Source organism: Nuphar pumila, chromosome 11 (assembly GCF_984573655.1).
Source record: "Nuphar pumila chromosome 11, dmNupPumi1.hap1.1, whole genome shotgun sequence".
Taxonomy (NCBI): domain Eukaryota; kingdom Viridiplantae; phylum Streptophyta; class Magnoliopsida; order Nymphaeales; family Nymphaeaceae; genus Nuphar; species Nuphar pumila.
The window spans coordinates 108682541-108704070 of record NC_143259.1 but is presented as its reverse complement, the minus strand read 5'-3'; the positions used below and the strand labels follow the sequence as shown (position 1 = coordinate 108704070).

At 39.8% G+C, this 21530-nt stretch overlaps 1 protein-coding gene across 1 annotated transcript; it reads right to left on the bottom strand.

Moving 5' to 3' along the window:
* Positions 1 to 220: 220 nt before the first annotated feature.
* On the bottom strand, positions 221 to 2304 carry LOC149822761 (glutathione S-transferase F9-like). The gene is made up of 2 exons (XM_089981249.1): positions 2109 to 2304; positions 221 to 719 (listed from the first exon to the last, which is right to left on the bottom strand). The coding sequence occupies exons 1-2, from the start codon at positions 2302 to 2304 to the stop codon at positions 277 to 279; spliced, it is 639 nt and encodes a 212-aa protein (XP_089837375.1). The 3' UTR covers positions 221 to 276.
* Positions 2305 to 21530: the final 19226 nt, after the last annotated feature.

Genomic DNA, 21530 nt, shown 5'->3' with positions numbered 1-21530 from the left:
GCTTAACGGCCTATGTCCCAAACCACTGCGTCAAACCCACAAAAAAAACCCAAAATAAAACAAAAATATGTTGCACTTAATCATTTGAAATTAGACTCCTCTTATATACACGCGTCGATGGGTTTGGTATTTAATAACTTGTCAATGAAAATATGCTCGACCAAACTGAATTAGACAACCAACACACCCCCCACAAACTTTATTTACTACTAAAACATCAATGCCACACATAACAAACAAGTTCATTCAACTCACAAGAAACATAACACCTTCCCATTATTGTAGCTCCAACACTTTTTTCCAAGAAGGCCTGTTGGAGATGTCCTCCCACCATAAACTCACATGCTTCCTGTCCTTTACCAAGGACTCCTTCCCACACTCAGTAACCAAATAGTGAGTCAGTGGGAGGTGACTCAGGTCAGCCAAGCTAAAGTAGTCCCCTCCAAGATACTTGCTCTTTGACAGCCTTTCCTCATAGACATCAAGAACCTTTTGCAGCTTCTCCTCACTGCCCTTTATCTCTTCTTCATTCTGTGGCATCCCTAACTTTGGTGCAAAAAGCAACTGGAAGGCCAATGATAAAGCAGGTGCATTGAAATTTTGGGCCTCTACCTCCAACCACTGCTCAACTATGGCCCTCTCTTCCAGGTTCTTTCCTAGGAGGTCAGTTCCTTGATTGGAATACTTCTCTGCACAGTATCTAAGAATAGCCCTTGATTCTGCAAGCATGCCAAACAAGAAAAGAACAATGGTCCTTGTTAAGTAAAGGTCACCAAATATTAGAGAAATGATATGGAAGGTAGATGACAAAAAGAAAAATTATTTCTTCGTGGGATCACCATGAAAAGATTTTTCTAAAGATCTTTTTTTGGATTTATAACCTAAAGAAACCGCACCGGACAGAAAGACCTGGTTGTACTGTCTCAGCCATCCTGCGGGCATCCTAAAACTCTGAGGCTAGGATCCCTGCCTCTGTGGCCTATGCTGGGTGTCAGCTTGCGCAAAGGGGTGATGCCTGTTGGAATTGAACCTTGACCGCCCATCTAGCGTTCAAGGACTCATCCCACCCCCCTTGTTGCATTGATTTCTCTAAAGATCTTGTCTTTAAATAATTATAACTAAGACCTTTGCTTTTTTGGATATTCGGGGAAGCCACGTCACTCGTTCCTAGCTCATTGGCATAACCCAACTTCAACCTTGCAACAAGGGACTCTCACCCGTGGGTTTCGAACTCATGGCATCCCTTCAAGTTGGTAACGCCAACCAAGTGACCATACCAGTTGAGCCGAGCCCTCATGGAGGCTGTCTAATAATTAAGAGCCTTAATACTTGCTGGGAGAAGGAACTTCTAATTGGACACTTTTTCTTGCTAAGGCGTTGTGCTTATAACATGAAATGTGGGTAAACCATTATTTGAACATATATATCTAAATAAACAACAAGAGTGGCCCCATTCTCTCTTTTTTTTATTTTTACTCGGAGAAACTCTTCAGGCGTAGAGACCTAGCCAAGATGGCTCAGCCTGCCATACTTCCGGTCGCTGTCTATGTCAGCATAAAACTTTGAGGGCTTACCTCTCGATCCCAGGGAGTCGCCAAGCTTTGGCTTATAGACCGCCCGTCAAATGGTCTAGGCCCCCATCCCACTACGCCAAACCCCTTGAGTCTAAGAGTGGCTGTATTCTCACAAAGATAAGATGCAGAACCATTTTTACTACCTGGAAGTTCACAATGAGAGAGAGAGAGAGTGGGGAGGGCACAAGTTCGTGGCATCTTACTAAGCAGATATCCACTCTGACACATTGTATTGGTGGTGTTACTAAGCGCAGAGAGAGAGAGAGAGAGATGGGGAGGACACAAGTTGGTGGCATCTTACTAAGCAGATATCTACTCTCTGAAACGTATTGGTGGTGTTACTAAGCGCACATTCAGTCTCACATCAGACAGAGAGAGGAGGATGTGTGAAGGACAAGTTGGTGGCATCTTACTAAGCTCATGACACACTCACACATTGTATTGGTCGTCTGCTACTAAGCACACATTCAGTCATACATGAGAGAGAGAGAGAGATGGTATTCCAGCAAACACAAAAGGGTGCAGAAATACTACCGAACAAGGTGAAGTCGCCGTCTTGAATGACAGGAACAACGCCAAACGGTTGGAGCTGGAGGAACTCAGGCTTCTTGTGCTCCCCAGCAAAGAGATCCACAGGGATGAGCTCAAACTCAACCTCCTTTTCGAAGAGGCACACCGCAACCCTACGCGGCCCTGCAGCAAATGCTGGTCCATGCAGCTTCACCACCATTTTTCTTTTTCTTTGGTTTTATAACGCTCTGATATCATGTAGAGAGGTATTTATAGTATTACAGAGGTGCCCGCGAATCATTTCACTATCATTAAATTAATAATAACTCACAAAGTTCGGCAGGCAGTCAAAAAGATGAACATAAAGTTCGTAAAGAGGCCATATAATAAAATCCTCTTTGCCCTAAGACCCATGTCTAACTTAACCTTCAAGTTACTTTAGATGCCGTTCATCCCTAGAATGGAAGGCATCCAAGTTCCCTAGAATGTGAACAATTCAAATGCGTTCACATGATCCCTCCCAAATAAGTGTTCAAATAACATCATGAGTCTGTGTACGGTGTGTGTTGACACTTCATACAATGGGGCCTTGGATGCCTTTCATTGTACCCTTACCTTTCTAAGGGTATCCTGCTTGATCCGTCCCACAGCACCTGAATGAAAGCCCCGTTCAAATCGACGCTGTGTGGTTAGTGTTGTGAGATTGCCTATGAGATTAGTCATTCTTGGATCCTATCTTATACCAAGTTCGATAATCAAAAGTTTTCTAGATTCTTATCCCATCACATATATTCTAGCATTATATGTACGATTTGGCTTTATTATGCAACATGTCCATATCTTAATCACAATTCACGTGACGCCAAGTATACTGACATTTCATGGAAACAATGTAAAAAAAAAATTTAAAGGCAAGCTGGGGTTAGGCCTACCAATTATACAAGGATACCATGGGATTTGAACTTGCAACCTCCCAACACAAGGAAACGTGCACTAGCTGCTCCTACCAAACAAGTGGAGCCTCCGTTGGTGAAACAATGTAATTGATGAACCTCCTTTGACCAAATGCAATATACATGTTGCTCAGGTTTGTTGGATTTCTCTAATGGTGTTCTATGCTAAGTTTCTAACTGCAATTACCAATGGCAGTCACCGAGGTGGTATCCCATGTGGTAAGGGGGTTTGTGTCAAGTTGAAGGCCCAGGATTGAATCCTTGTGTCACATGGGGTGGCTGTTGTTTTGGTAGGAGTCCGCCTAACCCCAGCTTGCCTCAAAAAAAAATTTACGAATGGGGGGCTCTGATTGTCTAGTAGGGGCATCTAGTGCACGTCACCTTGTCTTGGCACTTTGCAAGTTCGAATCCCAATGGTATCGTTGCATAACTGGTAGGAGTCTACCTAACCCCAGCTTTCAAAAAATTAATGTTGCTAACTGCAATTATTTGGGTTGAGCTATATATATATATATCATTTGGTAACGGCCACATAAAGTATAAACCAGGGTCACCGAAAGCGCCATAAGATATGAGAAAGTGTACTTTCTCAAAGCATGTTTAAGAAGCACGAAACATGCTGAAAAGCATCAAAAAATTGATAAGTGTCCTTATTTAGGGTAAGCACGCTTCACCATTAATGGAAAGCTCATTTTCCTTTGGCTTCACCTTCTTTTCTTTTCTTTTTAGTTAGTTTTTTTTTTCACTTCTCCCTCGCTTCCACCTTACTTCTTAAGTCACTTTCGGTTCGCTTCTCTTCTTGATCCCAAGACGATTTTTGGTTCGCTTTTAAGTCATCATGCATTCTCGCTTCCTAAAATTTTGAAAGTGCCTCGCTTTCCGAATCGCTTTATGCTTCCGCTTACAAAGTCCTTTTTTTTTTTTAGTTTTTTGGTTTTTTCATTCAACTAACCTTACAATTGTATTGTACATATTTTTCTTAGTCCAAAAGTTGGTTCCCACTATTTTATACATGCTGAATCCATTCATAAGGCGGATTTGGTCAAAACAACCCACCCCATAACACCAATACCATGGAGATTTGCCAAAAAAAACATACCCAGTATACAGATTTTGAATGAGGGGGATAAGGGCCCTAGTTGGGTAGACCATCCCCTTCTCTTAAAAAAAATAGGTGAGGTGCCCATTCAGGTTGATTTTTTATAACATTGCTTTTTAGATGAAGCGAACCAGACTCAGGTCATCATTTTAGCTCGGATCTATGTTCTGATTCGGATCCAATGCATTCCATTTGCACCTTTTACATGTGTAAGCCTTGATTCGTTCTTCTCTTACCGGATCCAATATTACCGTACTTGAGATCCAAATTCAACTCTACATCATTGGATCTTATTGGGACGGATCCACTTGCACCCCCTACAAGCAGTATATATGTCCCTGGCCAGTGGCCAGTGACCACCAACTGTTTGTAAGTTTGTCAGTGGGATCAAACCAATTAATAATAGAGGTTTGGTTTGGACTTTGGAACACAGGCACATGGGGAGGGCAACGTCGTGGATGGCGTCATTATTGCGTTTGAAAAATGGGGCATAGAGCTCTGTGCGAACGTGATCAAGAAGGGTGTTTGGTCAAAGGAGAAGGAAGAACAGGGGGGGGGCACTCGGTCAGCTTTTAGGTGTCCTTCCCAAAGAACTTGTGTCTCTCGTTCACATGGCCCTCGTGACCTGCAATTCCATCCTCGCCCTGTCCGCAACTGGATGGATAATGGATCACCACTAAATTCGGATCCGTTTATGGGAATTTGAGTCCTTTAACTCAATGTTATCAGTATCAGTGTGTCGGCCGATACTTATAGTATCGGTAGAAAATAATCGGATATGTTTCACCCCCTGAATCGGGTATTTTTTATTAATTTTTTTAAATATTATTGTAGTATTATTTTAATGTCTTTAACACTGTCTCATTCTGATTGATTAGTAATATTTTTTAATTATTTTTGGCTGATTCAGAACGATTCACTTGAGTATCGGTATCGGATGATTTACCAGAATTGTTGGCCAAATGATACAGGGCCAATACCGATACTGACAACATTTCTTTAACTTGCTTGAGTTCATCTTTAAAAAAAATATTTTTTTCTTTTTTTCAGAAACTGCTCTTACCAGATTGTCCGAGCCCAATTGGTAAAAAAGAAAAAGAAAAAATTCTTGCCAACCTACGTCACAAAGACATGCGAACACGAGAACGCATGACGCAGATTTCACTCACAAGTTTGCAATGTTTTTGAAAAATAAGATACAAGGGCATGAATTTTTTAATTTTTTTTATAAAAAATAAATTTTGATATTTTAATATTAAAATGTATTTTATATTGAAATAGTACTTAAAAAATCTACAAATTTTTAAAATAATGTTTCTATGTGTCGTGTTCATGTCCACATGTCTGAGCGTGTCCACTTGTGTCATGGGGGACACACCAACAAAATGGTGTGTCCCTGTGACATAGTCTACGACTAATGTTATATAACAAAATCAATCTGAATCAGACTGAGTGATTGAATCGCACCCTTAAGTGTGCGTTTGAATGACAGGATGTTATTGTCTGCCGGGACGAGTGTGTCTCGCCATTGGTGAGCTCCACGTCTCACATCGAATGTGAAAGGTGGGAGTCCCACCAAAGCAATATGCATTTGTAACTTGTGTCTCGCTTTAGTGGGACGCCATTGTCACTGAGGTTGGCAAACGAGCTGAGCTTGAAGTGTGTAATATTGATTTATTCTTGTGGTGAGCCAAGCCAAGTTCGAGCTCATAATGAGCTCGGTTCGAGCTGACTTGTTTATAGCAAAAATACATTGTTTTAGAGCCGAAAGAAATAGGAGTAAAGAAAAAATATATCTAAAATGTATTTGTTATTACCTAACAAGCTTATATGAATCGATCCTATTGAGCCAAGTACCTAACATTTATATTCAGTTTGCTGAGCCTATTTTACGAGTTTGAACCAGCTCTTTACCAAATAGAGGCCGATTCGCAAATCCTAAAATCAGATCTAAAATTTTGCCAAATCAGCTCGAATCAGGTCATATTTTCATGTTCTCTAGAATTATTATAAAAATAATATTAAATAAAAAATAGTGTGTGAAATAACCTGATTAAAAAACAATCCGATTCGATTCGATTGGATTTAGACCGATTTTATCATTTTTTTTTAACTACTCACTTAGTGAACCGATTTTAACCACATTGGCTGTAACTCATGGCTCCAACAGTACAAAACTGGCCTGCGATTGCTGAGAGCCGTCCATCTCTCAGATGAATGTACGGCACTGATTAATGGTTTCCAGTTTGAGCAACAATTCTGAATTCAATGCTTTGGATCCTCTTTCAAACCCTCAGCTGAAGAGCATCATGACAAAATGGAAGGTGGCCGGTGGTGCAGGATACAAGAGGACAGCAGATTCTGAAATCCCATTTAGCATAAGTTGCTATCTTGCCTGCCTGATGATGCTGACCATTCAATTGGGCTTTGAAAAGAATGGGCTGGTAAACGAGCTGAACGAGGCAAGCTTGAAGTGTCCAAGCTGGGCTCATTCTGGTAGCCAGACAAGCAGAGTTCGAGCTCATAATCAGTCCGAGTTAAACCAGCTGAGTTAAAGTTGGTTTGTTTATAGGAAAATTACAGTCTCAAAGCTGAAAGAAATATGATTACAAAAAGATACATGTAAAATATATCTAAAATATAGTTTTTACTGTCTAACAAACTCATATGAGTTGAGCCCAACTGAGTACCTATTGTTCATGTTCAGCTTGCAGAGCCTATTTTATGAGTTTGAACAAGCTCTTTACCAGCCGAGCCACAAGCGGCTTAACTTATTATCTGCCGGCAGGTAACAAAGAACATCCTCTTGGTTGATGGCACATTTTTTATCGAAATCATTTTTAGTGGAAGTCATATCTTTCTAGCATTAGAGGGTGTTGCATGTTCTCCCCCGAACACGCACTGTAGCTACAGTGCATGTCTTCGGGGTTCCCGACTGAGCACCGCCGCATGGTGCTCAGTCGAGTGTACAGAGGTGCCGGCTCGCAGGCTGGCATACAGCGGTGTATGATGCCCCCGTACACCCGACTGAGCGCCATGTGGTGCTCAGTCGGAACCCCGAACATGCACTGTAGCTACCTTGTTAGGGGGGTGCACATATAACCTGCCCTGCCCAGCTCTAGCATCGAGAGGTTTACAATCATAGCTACTAGAAGCTTCTTAAAGCCTCACAAACCCCTTCTAAAGAGTAAATTTAGGCACTTTTTCACATCTTTAAAGCTTTATGAGAAATAAACTTGATCACATCAAAAAATTATGAGAAGCTTGCTTCTCTTTTTATTAAAAAAAATTCCTTGATGTTCGAAAAAAAATTTATTGCCAAAAGAATTGCAGAGTCTTTTTAAAAAATTATGCTTGAATTTTAAAGTCTGTTGCTTTTATTAAAAAGCATGAAATTTACTTTAAATGAATGAACATATGGTCTTAACTGTGTTTTGATACTGTTTAAAAGTTGTTCCTATCGTCATTTCGTTGTGCTTCCTAACTGTTTCATATGTTTGGTGCATCTAGACTTTTCTCAAACACTCGACACTCGCTTCTCGCTTCCCATCTCAGGGAGTGCTTCTCACACCTGCTTCTTACTCTGATAACTATGGTTAAAATATTGATTAACTCGATGAATCAGACTGCGAACGTGCTTCTTATTTTGGTAACTATGGTTAGTTTAGCCAGGGAGTATCAACTAGTGGCCTCTAGGGCACAGTGACTTTTTTTTTTTACGTGGAGTGAGTCAGGTGATGTCAGGGAGGCAGGGGTCCATCCATCTCATGGACGAACGGCATCCAAGGCACCTCTAACAATATTATCACCAAAAGACGCCTCTAACCGGATAACAGTCAGTCTTGATTGTCGGCCATGGCTAGGGGTGTCACCCGAACCAATCCCTATAGAGTCAGGGTATATATATGGTGATAAATAAGAAGACCTGATTAAGACCAGGGTCCAGACCCGAAGATCCAATTAATACATGGGGTCCGAGTATAGTTTGTGAAATTTTATACCAAACACAGGTCCGACCCGAGTTTTGATTAAGACTCACAAATTTTCACTGTAAAAATGATAAAAAAAATGGGTTTACTGGTTATGGCCTGGCTCTAGTTAGGGATGGCAGTGGGGCGGGGCGGGGTGGGGGACAAGGTCTCCACCCCCGCCCCGCCTCAAGATTTTATCCTCCACCCCCGCCCCGCCTCCCTGGCGGTGATGGATTTTATCCTCCACCCCCGCCTTCATCCCCGTTTCATGTCCTCCATCCCCGGTTCAAACGGGGATGAGGCGGGGCGGGGATATTGCGGGGAAAAGTGGTTGGGGCGGGGATGAGGCGGGATCGTGGCGGGGACGGGGTGGGGTGGGGAAAAGTGCACGTCCATCCCCGCCTCCACCCCTGGACGGGGATGGATTTTAACCTTTGTCCCCGCCTCCATCCCCATTTCATACCCTTCATCCCGGGTCCAAACGGGGTGAGGCGGGGCGGGGCCCTGCTTTCCCCCGGTCCACTGCCATCCCTAGCTCTAGTTCATGTAGTTCTTATCGGGTTCGGGTATGGTTTCTCTTATAATGAATCTGATTAGACCTGGATCTGAACCCGATACCATACCCAAAAACCTGGAACAGGTCTGATTCCACCTGAGTCCGAACCAAACTTGACCTGTTGACACCCACGCCTGCCGGCCACCTGCATGTGGGTCGTAGAGGACGATTCTTCTTTTGGTGCAATAAATTATTGTTCGTCTTGAATATGCACTGGTTACTATCAGCGTGAAAACTTCAACATGGAAGTTATTGGTCCCATGATTCTCTGTTCTTACCTCCTCCTCTCTCGCATTATGCAGTTGTCCCATGACATTCATACGTTCATTTATACTCTTTTTTTTTTGTTCTTTGTCCTCTGCTTGTAATAAAAAGATGTGTTTAATTGCACTCCTCCCTAAATAACAAAGCCATTTGATTTTTCTCCTGTATAAAAGCATTCATGGATTAGCAATCTAAAAAAAAAAAGTGTTGATGGAATTTCTTAATCTCTTTCGTACCTGCTTCTTTTGTTGTTTATTACTTGCTTCCTTTTATGCATTCTAAACGTTTCACGCTTCGCGCTTCTACGTATTTCTTAAATACTTGCTTTTTTGCTTCACTCGCTTCTCATCCCACGCTTCTTAGTATGACACCTAACTTCCCAAGCTTTTCTGCAAATCTCCTATTTTGAGTTTTTTTTTTTTATGACGGGGAACCAATGTTATCAGTATCGGTGTGTATTGGCCGATACGTATAGTATCGGCAGAAAATCGATACGATGCTGACCTGAATCGCTTATTTTTAATAAACGTAAAAAAGACTTAAAATTTATTTTTAATATTATTTTAATGGTTTTAACGCATGTCTCTGTCTCTGATTGACAGCAAATATTTTTTATTAATTTTTAGCCGATTCAAAACAATTCACTTGAGAATCGGAATCGGTTCGATTCACCTGAATCATTGGCCAAACGATTCCGGGCCGATACAGATACTGACATCATTACCAGGAACCCTTGCCCATCTTGAGAATTGGCTGATCTCAACCTGGGCCTTCAGCTTGGCACAGGACCCCGCTTACCACATGGGATACCACCTAGGTGCTATAGCATAGGACACATACATAGGTATCTTGTATGCAAGGGCTTGAAAAGAAGTTGAGCCACTCAAGACTAACTTGTAAAGGCTTTGATACAAGTTATCTCCTACAAGAATGTTTAGTAATAAATATATTTTAGATATATATTACATTGTTAGAATCCGACCTCAGATGCGGACACGGTTCCGCAGATCCAATTGTGGGCGAGGCCTGAAAAAGGCTACAACGAAGAGGAGAGAGAAAAATCGTTCTCTTTTAAGCTGACATTCTGTGTAGAGGAAGAGGTAAGGAGGGAGAGACATGTTTCTTTGAGTTTGAAAATGATAAGTAAGAAGAAAAAAGAAGAGAATAATTTCAATCAAACTTGGTTCTTTATTAATTCAAGAATAAAAACACTTATTTATAGAGTCTACCAAAAAAATATAAGTCCCAAAAGAATAAGAGTCAAAGAAGCCAGAGGAATCCTCTGATAAGATTGTCTCCTAGCTTCGAATCTGGTTCCTAGACTATCATGAGTGAATCTGGATGAGTCCTGTTAGTAACATACATCATATAATATAGTGTACAACAAATGATTAACATATATTGTTTGCAGGAAATAGGTTTCGAGCTACAACCACTCTATTGAATATTACTATTACATGCAGCTCCAAAACAATCTGTTGTTTTTGTGAGAAGCCTCTCGAGCTCAGCTCATTCAGCTCAAGCTTATTGTGAATTCGAACTCAGCTTGCCGCAAGAATGAACAAATCTTGAACAATTCAAGCTCGGCCAGAGCCGAACGAACCAAACAGGTGCTGTTCAGACTCGGCCCATTTACAACCATATAGTGTTTTGTCTTGTATGGCTCGTATAGGCCCGAGTCAAACGAGCCGAGTTCGAGCTGGCTCACCTAAATAAAAAGTTATATTTTTGAAATTAAGCCCAACCACCCAATTGAGCTAATATGTTTTTTTTTTTATTCATAGTACAACAAACTCTACCTAAGCTATCTATACGTGGTTATATGAGCTGAGCTGAGCTCGACTCGGATAGGTATAACGAGCGAGCGCGTGTTTGGCTTAACCTTCAAATGAACCGAATACGAACTAGTTTAGGATGAGCCGAGCCACGAGTTGCTCAGTTCGTTTACCAGCCCTACTTGGATGGGGGGGCTTTGACCGAGTGTTTGAACGACCTACAAATTAAACAAGGGGACCACATTGCATATAAACTTGTGCCCTTGGGACGTACCAGCCAACTTTGGTAGGTGCAGTTTTCTAATCAAAGAGAAGCTTTATAAAAAGTCATTATTTGACCAGATGATCAGTCTTTTTACCTTTAAAAAAAATACTAGAACTGACCTGGGAAGTTGGTCAAAAATTGAGCCCTAAGCTTCTTTCATCACCTACAACCAATCTTCCTCAATAAGCAATTGGCAGTTGTGTTGTGGTTTACTTTAATAGGACCGGGTCATACTTAATTGGTTAAGAATCTGGATCCGTTGTGGCCTGGTCCAGGTCTAAAATGGAACCACTAACATACAACTTTGAAATATTTCAATAAAGCACCTTAGTTTTCAAAAATTGCTCGGTTGGCTGCTTATATTACTGAATTTACGTATTTGCCTTAGCTATAGTTACAAAAAAATAAAAAAACATTTATTAATCTAGAGAAAGAAAAAGGTTAAAACTGTTATTTGCAAGAGTTAACTACAGTTTGGTGAATAATAAGACAGCTAAATATAAATTTCCATATACATTAGGTGTTTATATGTGAATTACCCTTTTTTATATATTTTCTTAAATAAGTAAAATTAATATTATGACTACTAAAATATTTTAATATCTTTAAATATTTAAAATTTTGCACTCATGTCCTACTTCTCATAAAAATCAATATATTCATGTCCCAAATCTGTATTGTACGTGTTTGGGAGGACGATCATTGTGGATGAACCAAAGTTGTCAGTATCGGTGTTGGCTCTGAATAGTTTGGCCAACAATTCAGCTGTATCGGGGGCAGACACGCGATACCGGTACTCAAGTGAATCGTTCTGTATCGGCCAAAAAATAATAAAAAACATTGTGTCAATCAGAATGTGATACATGTTAAAGCCATTAAAATAATATTTAAAATATATTAAAATTTTATTTTTTTGTATTTATTAAAAATAGCCTATTCAGGAGTGATGCGTATGGATTTTCTGCTGATACATACGTATCAGGCCCGATACAGGCACCGATACTGACAACATTGGGAATGAACAGTATCACAGGCAGCTCTGACAGATTACCTTATGCACTCTCAAATTTTCTCGAGCTTCACCACCTGAATCGGAGTTTCTTCCGGTTCATATCAACAAAAAGTTTTATTTTTCTTAAAATAGACAAATAATTGGATTTGAGACCAAAACAAATTGGGCTAGGTAATCCAAATTCAAACACAAACCCAACTAGTTGTGAAAAGATCAGGTGCAATATGATTGCACAAATATTTGTGCCTAAGCACCTGATCACCCTCCATCTTGGGGACAGGCCTGTCAGGTGTAGGACCCAAGACCTGATGGAGGGTGATCAGGTGCTTAATGCACATTTTTTGTGCAATCATATTGCACCGGATCCGGACTTGAACTAATTCGGTGATTGCTGCCCATTTGAACTTTTTGTAGGGTATCGAATCTCGATAGAGACAAAACATGCTGGAATGGTGGCCAAATTCATGGGAAGCACTAGCTTAAAGAACTGCAATTTTTTTTCTCTTTTTTACAGTAATTTTGCAAAAAACAATTTAAAATATCAGATTTTTACAAAATACCGTCCAATCTTTCAATTATTACAAATGGCATGCTGCTCATCTGAATGTCTACCAAATACAGGCCTGAATATAAAACCATGTTTTTTTTTCTTTTTTTAATCAAAGATTCAAAATAACTCAACTTATGCTCTTCCATTAAAGAAATCAATAATGAGAGCATTTTAGCTAGGGGTGGCAATCGTGTCGGGTTGGCGGGTCGACCCGACGGGTTAGCGGGTCAGCATACCTCAACCCGAACCCGACCCGTTTATTAAACGGGTCAGCTGTGGCAAACACGAACCCGACCCGTTTAATAAGCGGGTAACCCGACATGACCCGCCAACCCATTTAATAAATGGGTTGGGTCGGGTAAACGGGTTCTCAGGTTCGCGGGTCAGGTTGATGGGTTGACGGGTCGGGTTGGCGGGTTGACCCACCCGCCTAACCCGTTTATTAAACGGGTCAGCCGGGTTGGCGGGTTGGCATACCCCCAACCCGAACCCGACCTGTTTAATAAACGGGTTACGCGGGTCGGCCCGTTTATTAAACGGGTTGGCTTAAGCCCAACCCGAACCCGCCTAAGAGGCCGGTTGGCGGGTCGGGTTGGCGGGTCGGGTTGGCGGGTTGGGTCAGAAATTGCCACCCCTAATTTTAGCTAGGGCTGTCAATGTGTCAGGTTTGTGTTGGATACCTGATCTGACCCCAAAACCGAATATCTAGGGATGGACCTGAAAAACTGAGCTAGACGCTATTTGGGTTGACTCAAACCCATCTAGAGAAACATGTGGTTTGGGTTTGGAATATGACCCAAGTAATTTGTATGCATTTCTTAGTGTAAATATTAAATATACGTTTTGAATACCTTTTAAATTATATGGAACAATGTGAAGGGTACATAACTGCAACACATATAGAAAATAAGATGAGGTCGAGGATTTCCTACTCAAACCAGATGAGAGATTTTCAGAACCTGCACTTCACAAAAAGAGAGTGAGCATGATGAGAAAAGAAATCTGGAACAACATCGATGTTTTTCAAGCCAAAAAAGCATTTGATATAGATTCTGATAGTTTTAGACATAATTTTTAAGATATGATTGGTCAAAATCAAGGTATCTACCATTGTGACAAAAGTTTTTATCGGCAATTTCTCATTTTTCAAAAACTTGAGAGAAATTGAAAAAAAACCAGAAATCTCATGTTTTTTTCGGAAAAATCTTGGCAATAAAAAATAAATTAAAAAAATATAAAAATGAATTTTTATAAGAAAATATTAATAAAATTTATTAATATCACATTTAAATCACAATAAATAGCCGTTTAAAAAACATAAATATTGTGTTTAAATCACGATATTTATGTTTTTTTCATAAATCTCACGATATTTTGAAAATCTTGTGAGAAATTGTTGTTTAAACTTTTAGGCAATTTCTTGCGATATTATCGCAAGATTTTCATAAATCTCGCGATATTTGTCACTATGGTATCTACAAATGCCCCTCTTTGTTGTCAAAAGATAGAAAACAGTTTTAAAAGAACTTGACAATCAAGAAATCTTTTCCTTGAAGACATTTTGATAGATGGGCATTGAAATGTGCTCTCTATCTCAAGGTGCATGCATGACTTTACATGATAGATAAACATTAGGCTCTATGTCTAATGTTTGGAGGTCTTGCTTACGAGGTCAGATTAAACAAAGACAAAGCCAACAACCTACAAGTATAAGATTGCATGAAATTTTTTGGTAGATAGGGCAGAAATTTTTTATGGAAAACGAAAACATGAGTGACAAACATCACTTAGAAAGACATTTTAACTCTTTTGACCAAATCATTTTGAAATGTGTTGACTATTTTCACACTCGTTCGCTTGGAGAGGATAATTTGGTTAGACCATGCTCATTTTTGACGCTCAGACTTAGGGATGGCAGTGGACCCGGGGAAAGCGGGGCCCCGCCCCACCTCGCCCCGTTTGGACCGGGGATGAAGGGTATGAAACGGGGATGGAGGCGGGGGTGGAGGATAAAATCCATCCCCGCCGCGGAGGCGGGGCGGGGGTGGACGTGCACTTTTCCCCGCCCCGCCCCGTCCCCGCCACGATCCCCGCCCCGACCACTTTTCCCCGCAATATCCCCGCCCCACCCCGCCTCATCCCCGTTTGGACCGGGGATGAAGGGTATGAAACGGGGATGGAGGCGGGGGTGGAGGATAAAATCCATCCCCGCCGCGGAGGCGGGGCGGGGGTGGAGGATAAAATTTTGAGGCGGGGCGGGGGTGGAAACCTTGTCCTCCGCCCCGCCCCGCCCCGCCCCACTGCCATCCCTACTCAGACTGTTTTATTAGTCTATAAGACAACCTATGAACCTAATGTTCAACTATCTATAAGGCCTTTTTAAGATAAGATGGTAGGCTTTCCTAATAAAACAGTTAGATTTGTTGCAAAACACAAAGGCTGGTAAAATAATATAGAAATGCATAAAGCATGCATGCAAAATGCTGAGATGCATACGATAAGCATTACAAATGTGCATGACTCATTTTGTATATAAGACCATGATGATTCATATGAAGGACTTTCTAGGACATAGACCCTAAATGCATGTGTTTAAAGACTTTAGGCTTGGAGGATCCCAATCAACATTGTATTTGGGTCCAAATTCAAATTCACAACCCAAAAGACAATGCTTTGCTTAGATCTAATTTGGATTTTGCTGCACAATGACTTGCTTGAATCCGTATTAGATTCAAGACTTCACGAGTACTCTAATGTTATCTTGTTTGGACTCAATTTGGATCCAACCAAAAACCTTACATGAATAAGAGTGTTGGTCAGGTATCTTTTTAAAATAATACATGAAAGAGTTTTTCCTATTTAAATATTGACTCCTTTCTTTTTTTACAAAAAAAATATGAGAAAATAGTGAAAACTTTCTTTTGGGTCGACACTTTATTTTTTACTCAAAATACAAACAAAATATTCAAAAATTCTCAAGTCATGGAAGGGGTCTCAAAAAAAATGCATGAATGCTCATGACTTTTGGCATGTGAGTGACCATAAGAGAATGACATTGAGAATGAGCATGAGTGACACATTATCTTGCATGAGTGGTCTTTCAATAACTTATGCCCCAGAATTTTGGAAACTTTATGAAAATTCTTGAGATGTTTCCCATCTTCATGGAAAGAGATACAAGAAGGCATAAGGAGCACAAGAAGCCAACCAAGGGAAGGGCGACCAACCACATTCACCCGCATTGCCTTGAAGACAAGGAAATTTTGAAAAAGGTGAGATTGATCACGTTACATTTTATTGGGTGTTTTCTTGTTTTGGGTTTCTTCTTGTATGGTGTGGGTCTTATATATCCTCTCACATTATATTTGAATTAAATGATCCATGGAGTACATGGAATTCGTGAGGAGTATTTTAGTCTTTTGGGATTTATGAGGTTTATAATTTTCATGAGGATCAAAAGCATAATGAGATCAAAAGCATGGAGTACATGGAATTAGTGAGGAGTATTTTAGTCTATTGGCTTTGAATGGTAGTGAAGGTGTCATTCAATGAGAATCGACAGACAATTTTTAGGTGTTGGCAATCATTGAACCCCTCTCTGCAAGTGCACGATGGAGCAATTGAATGTGATGCTAACTCGTCCCAGAGAGCCTTGAGAACAGTAAAATATGCAGCCGATGATGACTGCTCCTACCGTTGATCTGAAATTAGTTTTTTCAGCTGAAATATGCAAGCAGAATTACCCCAAGAAAATCTTTTTTTCAGGATCATGCATGCCATATTCCTCTAAAATCATGTTCGCGTAGATGATGTTTGCTAGTTTCGTCAAGGCCTTCAACAGTAATAACAAGGTTATGTTGTTGCCTTGATCCCATGCTTGGATGCCCAATGGTGGTGCAGTGGGCCATCTATGGTTCCATCTAGGCAATCAAACTTATTTTTAATGCTGAGAGCCATCTTCATGGCTCTTCTCCATTTTGAATAGTTGTCTCAATTCAGCAGATAACAGAAGGATAGTGACCGGGTTGTCAGAATGGTGAAGGAAATAAGGAGAAGCTAATCATGAGTTAGTTGCTGCTTCATTTGGATTAAAGGAGGCTGATGACCATCCTAATTGTTTGCTGCCATGAGGGCTTTAGTGGGAAGGCACAACAAAGAAGAGAGGACGTGTTGCAACAAATCTTGGCAACAACAAATGTAACAGTCAATGGGCCTCAGAAATGCAACAGTCGCAGTGGGAGTTTCTGCAAACTGAATGACAGCAGGAAGAGGACACCACAACTTTTGATATGGCAAGGACGAGAAGAGGACTTTATCATTGGAACATACTGTAAATAGTAGAGAATGGATTAGATAAGAACTTGTGCTCACATTCTATGTGAAGGTATCGAGTAAGAGAGTTAAGCTAAAAACATTTCTATTTTAGTATTGACTATAGTATTTAAGGATGCAATCCCTAAATAAATGGTCAACAAATCTTGTGAATATACAAAGATACAATACAATCAATTAGTTACACACACAAGGAAAGCTTGTGAGGAAAAGGGGGAGAGATTAATGAAGATGATAAAACCGATTCAAAACTGATATGGTGGGCTCCTCTTGATTTATCGTTTCTTTGTTCTCCAAGAATGTCACATTTCCTTGATTTACCACATTTACCGCCTATTAATTCTCATATGGTTCTACAATAACATGAAAAAACTGCACATGCATTGTGTGCATGAGAGAGAGAGAGAGCACTTATAGTTCTTAGTCAAACATCGACTACAAACAAATGCACCACTTGTCGATTCCTAGATAAACATGAACTCCAGTGACAAATGTGGCCCATGGTAGGGTGCACATATATAACCAAATAAGATTAACAATAAACTTTTGAGTGGAGGGATGAAAGGTTGGATGTCCAAATTGATATCAATATTTATAAGTGTAATGGGCATGAATCCACCATGTAGCATGAATCTAAGTCTAATTTGGTTCTAAACTTTTGACTTTTGAAAATCAAATTTGACAAAAAACTGATAGTAAAAGCCATTGGACATAGAAAAAGTATGATTATGACCAACTTGAATCTCTCTCTCTCTCTCTCTCTCTCTCTCTCTCTCTCTCTCTCTCTATATATATATATATATATATATATATATATATATATATATATATATATACTAGTTATGATGCAAAACTTACCAAACCCAAACCTGATTGGAGAAGTGATGTGCTATGGGTCACAATTGTGCAACGAGGACATTTGATTGCTTGGACTGATGTAAAATAGACCTACATGCACATTGCTAGTCGGGTGCAGAAGTGTGTTGAAGAAGCTGGGTTTTTTTTTTGAGTGTTCCACTTCTTTTTGTTTATTATTGTTATTTATTTTTTTTATGTTTTTGGTTTTTGTTCTAAGTGTTCTAGACATTACTACTCCAGAGGTAGGAATGGAACACCGGCAGGACACCTAAAAGGCATCTAGCGGCCTGGTTGAGTGGGCATACATGTTCTAGGCATCGGGCAGGTGCATGAGGCTCAAACAGTAGTGACATAATCTTCTAAAGTCTATCATTTCATGCTACCTGCTTGATTTTTTTTGACACAGAAAGCTGGGGTTAGGCAGTGTCACAGGCTTATTTGGAAACACCATGCCGCACCTGATGATCCCGACCAAGTCAGCCTTAACCCTACCAGTTATACAACGATACCATTTGGGGTTTGGTGTGAGTTTTATGAAAACGATTTTTAAAACAATATTTTTAATCAAAATCAAGTGAAAGCCAGACACCAAAAATATAAAAACCGGCTCGCACGAGTGGTGAAGTTTGGGTCTATCTCAGGGAATGGAAAATACTTTGTATCCAACACACACTCTATACTACTCTTTATTGCCTTGAAAAATAAAAAATTAATTAAGTAAAATAACTAAGAGTGTTGCCCTTCGCAGAGGGCTTAAACAAATAATTAAATGATTTTTTTACAAACCCAATTAATAAAATAAACCTTAATCTAAGACTAAAAGAAAGGTCTTCGGTGCTCTGAATCCCTGTGTCCCTTTGAATTACTTTGCTTCCCTTTGTCTTTTCCTCTATGTCTCCTTTGGGTAACTAGGTTGAACACTTTTTGGTCTTTGAGAGCTCCCTGAAGGCACTTTTGATGGCTTGAGGGAACGAAAAGGGTTCTCTCGCAGGTCCAACGCTCCCTGCAAAACATAAAAACAAAACACAACTACAAGACACAAGTCCTAAAAACCGAGGTTAGTAACAAATAAAGAAATAAAGAAAAGAGTTTAAAAGTAACTAACTTGCAACTAACTAACAAACTAAACTTAACCGACTACTATAACGCAATTCAAGAAAGCATTAACTCTAACCAATTCTACTAAAAAGTCAAATATTAACTAATAAACCATGCACTGTTAACTTACCCACCTAACTACAAACCGTTACCTATGACTAACTAGTGAATGTCATGCAACCATATAACTATATACTATCCTAAACTAAGTCAAATACTTGGCTAAATAACTAACACTGAAAAATTAACGTAGCTAGTAGGAGTTCTAATATTAGACTAACTATTAATTGCCAAAAAGACATACATGAAACCTAAACTATTAATTAAACTATTCTAAAACCACACTACCTAATTCCTAACGCAGCTGAGCATAACGCTTGTAGACAGGATACTGCCTAGCATCAATCATCGCTGGGTGACATGATTGACAACGACAATCAGGCCTGCACAATCAGGTTCATGCAATTTGTGGAGAAAAAAGATATTTGTGCTGAACCAAAACAATACTTTTTCGTGTACCCAAAGTTACGTTGATGAGATCTAAGCTGGTTTAGCAATCACGCTGAATGGCTTATGTGATCTGTCTGATAAAGATTATTTGTTGCACACGATCAGCCTTCAGCATAGTGTGATGGGCTGAAATAATTTTTTTCTTCAATAAAAACAGCACATGCTCACCTTGAATCTGATAGAGATGACGTGATTCCAAAAGCATAATAAACCTAATCAAATATAAGTCGGGTATCCAACTAATATATCGATCGATCTCTCAGACACGCGTATCATTAAGGTGCTCAGATGAATTTTTTTATTTAGCACTGGTTGTTTACCAGTATCCAACCAAACCAGCCTGCGTGAATGGGATCTCACGCTGGTCTGCTTGCTTGTCCTTAAAAAAAACTTAACTACAGGCTATGAAAAAAATCGACTATTAACCAGAATAAACAAGCTGCATCAAAAATTTATTCTATGACACAACGTTTTCTACTCTAACATGCAGAAAAAATAAAAAAGTTTGAAATCAAACTATCCTAAATAAACTAATTGTCACACCCCAACAATTTGGACAGAAAATTTTGGATAAATTTTTTTTTTTTGAATTAGCGAAAGTGAAAAGTCCAAGTGTCGGGCGAATTATAGGGTAAAAAAAAAGAGTACTAAAAGCATACCATTCATTAATTAAAGCATTAATGTCATTAATTATACCTCATAACATAAATGTAAATCTACTAATCAGAGTTCAAATATAAAATATTGAAATAAATGAGATCTTTTGGCTATATCCATAATGACACTCCGATGCTCTGATTTAGTAGTTACCTGAAAAACATTTAAAGCAGAAAGGTCATACTCCACTGTCTGCGTAAGAAGTATTATATTCATATGTTGTGTTTAGTTTCCTGTGTACAAATATGTGCAACATTTACAGATTTATAATTGCAAAGTTCCATGCAATATAACTTACTAAGAAGAAAAAATCTATTGAGATAAGCATGCTTTCTACTTTGCTATGAAAACAGGAAAAATACCAAATGTGTATTCATTCTTATACGCACTATGTGTTTCTAACATTTATAAGATCCACTGCAAGGAATTCAACATTTACTCAAAAATAATTTGGAGAAAAATGTAAACTTTTTATGTTTATCTTTCAATTACCTTGTGGGTACGCATAGGCATTCGACATCATATCAGACCGAGATTATACGGGGGTCTATTATTTAATAACCCGTATGACTAGCCGCACGGATATCCAAAGAGAACAGTCCATGACCGAAAGAATACTCCTCAGTAGCTAGAACAAGAATTAGGATGCATTCTTTGACACTTCTGCAAAAGACTTGAATCTACCACCTAGGACGCATTGGTAGTCCTTGCCCCCCTAACTCCACGGACGGAGGACCTGGTGAGACGCCTAGCCCTCACAAAAGACAAGAATGTTCATGAAGCTTGTACCACCTACCCTCTCCAAGGTACACCATGGGTCAGGTAACATACACCCTCTTTCAGGTGTACCCAGAGCTCGGAGAATCCAGTAACATACACTGTCTTTCAGGTGCACCCAGAATCTCGATGGTTTTATGTTTATGTTTTCATTTAACCCTTTCTTTATAATCATGTGTAAGTTATCGCACCACGAGGGGTCCGATAACATATATCGTCTTTCAGGTATACCCAGAACCTCGCAAACCATATAATTATGCATACATTTTTATTTTTTTTCTATGCGAGCCATCACACCACATGGGATTTCAAACAATCCCGAATCCACCATTGGATTCACACGACTTGTATGCACTTTCAAGTCAGGGTGCCATAGCACCACCAAAAAGTGAGATTTCACAGAACTCGGCTCAACCCTAGAGCCACAATTAATATTCAAAACTCTAGCTAGGGTGCACACCTCCACAACCCATAAGCTATGCCAGTCTTGTGGCTTAATTCACTTATTATATATATTCACGCATATTTTTGTCTGCAATCGTAGTGACTTATCACATCATGACGACTTTTTGAGTCCTTTTGCAATCACGACCTCTTTGTTTCCTGTATTGAGTGAGGCCATAAATGTAGTTCTTGTCTTGTCACCAAAGTCTTGACAATTAGATTCAGGCTCACGGGTCCTGCCTGCCGCACCCATGTGAACAGGGACCCACTAGCACCTGAAAAGGGTTTTTATTTTTCCTACCACTGTTGAACCTGAGTCAGTGGT